This window comes from Condylura cristata, unplaced genomic scaffold (assembly GCF_000260355.1).
Source record: "Condylura cristata isolate star-nosed mole 26May11 unplaced genomic scaffold, ConCri1.0 scaffold00021, whole genome shotgun sequence".
Lineage (NCBI taxonomy): Eukaryota > Metazoa > Chordata > Mammalia > Eulipotyphla > Talpidae > Condylura > Condylura cristata.
In genome coordinates this window covers 39,289,822-39,293,340 of record NW_004567122.1, presented here as the reverse complement: position 1 = coordinate 39,293,340, position 3,519 = coordinate 39,289,822, and the positions used below count along the sequence as shown (strand labels likewise).

The 3,519-nt window shown below is 35.8% G+C and overlaps 1 protein-coding gene across 1 annotated transcript; it reads right to left on the bottom strand.

Annotated features, from left to right (window-relative positions):
* Nucleotides 1–209: 209 nt before the first annotated feature.
* LOC101624577 (olfactory receptor 2T27) lies at nt 210–1,163 on the bottom strand. Its single transcript, XM_004686896.1, has one exon. It carries the CDS (start codon nt 1,161–1,163, stop codon nt 210–212), a length of 954 nt encoding a protein of 317 aa, XP_004686953.1.
* Nucleotides 1,164–3,519: the final 2,356 nt, after the last annotated feature.

Here is a 3,519-nt window from a genome sequence, read left to right as displayed (position 1 = left end):
GACATCCTAAATAACCCATTATTCAGAATCCTCAAACTTTTTAAAATACGACCAAATCTTCAAAATCCTATGATGAGATTTTCAAATTCCATCAATGCCAACACACTACATAACTTGTTAAGTTTCCATGTGGACAATATTGAAATCCAAAGGTGATTAAAAAAATCAATACCCTTTTCTTCAAACATTTATTAGCAAACACACTTTCTTTAGAAGCTGGTTACTCTTCCTGAGGACAAGCATCTTCCGAGAGCCTTTTGTAGGGCCCCTGTGACATCTTTGTTCCTGAGGCTGTAGATGAGTGGGTTGAGCAAGGGAGTGAGGATAGTGTAGAATGCAGACACAGCCTTGTCCTTCTCTGGGGTATGATAAGAATGAGGCAATACATAGGTGTACATGGCAGCCCCATAGAAAAGACTGACAACCACCATATGTGAGGAACATGTGGCCACTGCCTTTCGCCTCCCCTCTGCTTCACTCATTCTATAGACAGTGATAAGAATCTTTGTATAAGAGGCTGAGATAACAGAGAAAGGTATGAGGAGCATCATGATGCAGCAGACATACATGGCTGTCTCATACACTGAGGTATCAGTACAAGAGAGCTTCAGTAGGGCAGGAACTTCACAGAAGAAGTGGTTTATTTCCCGAGAGGCACAGAAAGGGAACTGCATGGTGACTGGGGTGAGCAGGAATCCATCTATTGACCCTCCCACCCAAGCTGCTCCCACAATGAACAAGCAGACCTTGCGGCTCATGAGGATAGGATAGCGCAAAGGGTTGCAGATGGCAACGTAGCGGTCATAGGACATAAGTCCCAGCAGAAAAAACTCGGCCCCTGCCAAGGTCAAGTAGAGGAAGTGTTGGGCTGTGCAGCCTGCAAAAGAAATGAATCTCTGCCCCACCATCTGGTCAACCAGCATCTTAGGTACAATAGTAGAAATGTAGAGGATATCCATGAGGGAGAGCTGGCTAAGCAGAAAGTACATGGGGGTATGGAGGCGGGAGTCTATGTGGATTAGAATGATCATGATGGTGTTGCTAGCTATGGAGATGATAAAGACAAGGAGGATAAGGACAAAGAGAAGCCAAGGGAAACGTCTGTTGCTAAACAAGCCCAGGAGGACAAAGTCGTCATACATGGAATAATTGCCCCACTCCATAATTCTGTAGGTAACAAAAAAAAAGAGACAGATATAATAGTTTAAAAAATAAATATTGCTTATTTACTTTATTGCTTAAAACTTTGTGATATAGTTATGGATAAATCAAAATAAATTAACCATCTCATTTTATAATTTCCCTATTTTTATAATACATCCTGGAATTGATTCCAACTAAATGGGCTGTTTTGAGAAATTAGCCCTTTAATCTTGGGTCCTAAGTATGACTCCCTCCCATTCATGAAGTTCAGAACTTTCAATTTTTTGGAAAAACAACCTTTGTAACACCATCCTATCTCAAATTATACCATCAAACATTCAAGGCTGATATGCTTAATGTGCTGACAATTACTTATTCTCTTAAGTATCAAGATGTAATAATTTTACACCTCTCTCTTTTTCTCTCTCTCACCTTTGCTCTCTCCTTTCCATGTATATTCCTTTCTTATTTTACAGGCAGTACTAAAACCATTGTATTAGAGGAAGAATTCTAGCATGTGTATGTATGTATGTATACATATAATATATAGACATATATGTGTGTGTACACAAACACACACACACATATGTCAGAATCTTATATTGAGGATAATATAATGAAGTAGATAAAAGTGGAATTACGTGATTGAATGAATAGGGATAGAGTGATGGGTAAGGAAGAGAGGAAATCCTCTCAATATATTTAATTCCTTATAGAGATTCTATTTCTCACAATTTAATTTAAATTCAATTTAAAAGCATTAATTAATGACATGTTTTACTTGTGAAAAGAGAATAATCTTGACTTACTTTACCTAATTTACTATTCCTGACACATATGCATGATAAAATTTCAATGTTTTGCTAATATTTATGAGGTGTTGGATATTTTAAAATAATAATTCTATGTGGAACAAAAAAAAGCCCTGTGTTCTGAAAAACAGCCCAGAATTTATAGAAATAATACAGTCACAGGAAAAAATATTTAAGAGTTAAGTAGTACTTATGTCTCTCCTTTTAGAAGAAAATTGCTGATTAATAGCATACTATACATCAATAGATATAGTGAGATTGCAGCAAAAACAAATGGATACATTATTAGTAGGAAATGAAGGAAAAACAATTAAATATTTCTGCTTAAACCTGAATCTTAACTATCCATATATACTTATCAGTTAATTGTTATTTTACCAAACTTGTTAACTGGTGGGTTACTTGGACAGTTTCTATCAGCACCATATAGCCCTCCACTGTCCAGTAGAGTAGCCACAGGTACAGGAGGCTGTTGAGGACATGAAACATGGTTTTCTGAATGGAGATGTGTTATAAATACAAAATACAGTAAGAACCAAATATTTAATATGACTAAGATTTTTCCATATACATCATTGGCATTTTAATACTGACTGTAAACTGGAATGATATTTTGGATATATTTGATTAAATAATATAGATTAAAATTAGTTTTACTTGGACCTTTTTTACAGTTTAATATGTCTGTGGCTACTAAATTAGCTATGTGGCTCTCACCTGATTTCTTCTGCAGTGCTTTGTCTAGGAGCTCTCCTCTTGCAGAAAACAATGAATGGTTCAATATAACCCCATACAACCAAGCTTCTCAGATTTGAATACAATCCAGTTAGAAATAATTGTGATTAAACTTACTTTATCTTAATAAACATAGTTTGGAGGAAAAAAAAAACAGAACTATTGAAAGATATTCAAGTGCATATCAAATTAGTAAAAGGACAGGTGTTACCTCTATATGCACTCACCTACAAGTAATAGTAAAAGTCATTAATAAATGTGCTTGGTGTTTAGTGATTTATAAATGTCATTTAATTTACATGCCTTAACAACTATGAAACACTGCAGAAAGCTTCCCAGATTGAAAATTTAAAAAAAAAAAGACAAAGAAGTTAAGAAAATCTCTCAAGTTCTCATGATTCAGAAAGGTGATAATGTAATTGCTCATGGTGCTTTCCAATAGCTGAAGAAGGCATTTTAAGTCCATTTCAATTTAAGTCCTTGAAAGGCCTCAAAGAATGTATAATACATTTTGCTTACCTTCAAGGAATCTAGAACTGAAGTAAATTGAGAACCTTTATAATATCAGAGATGCACTTTAAGAATAACCTTGTGGTGATGACACATGGGTGAATTGGGGGAGCGAGAGTAAACATTAAAATGAACAAAAATGCACATAGATAAATAAATTAATAAAAAAAAAGACTAAACTTTGGGCCCCTCCCTAGTGGTCTAATGGGTTAAAGTGCAGTGCTAGGAAGCTAGCTGCAGCTGTTTCACCACAAGTTTAATACTCTGCCAGGGAGGGGACCCGCATGGTGCAGCAAACTTTTCGTTTCACCTGCTGCTC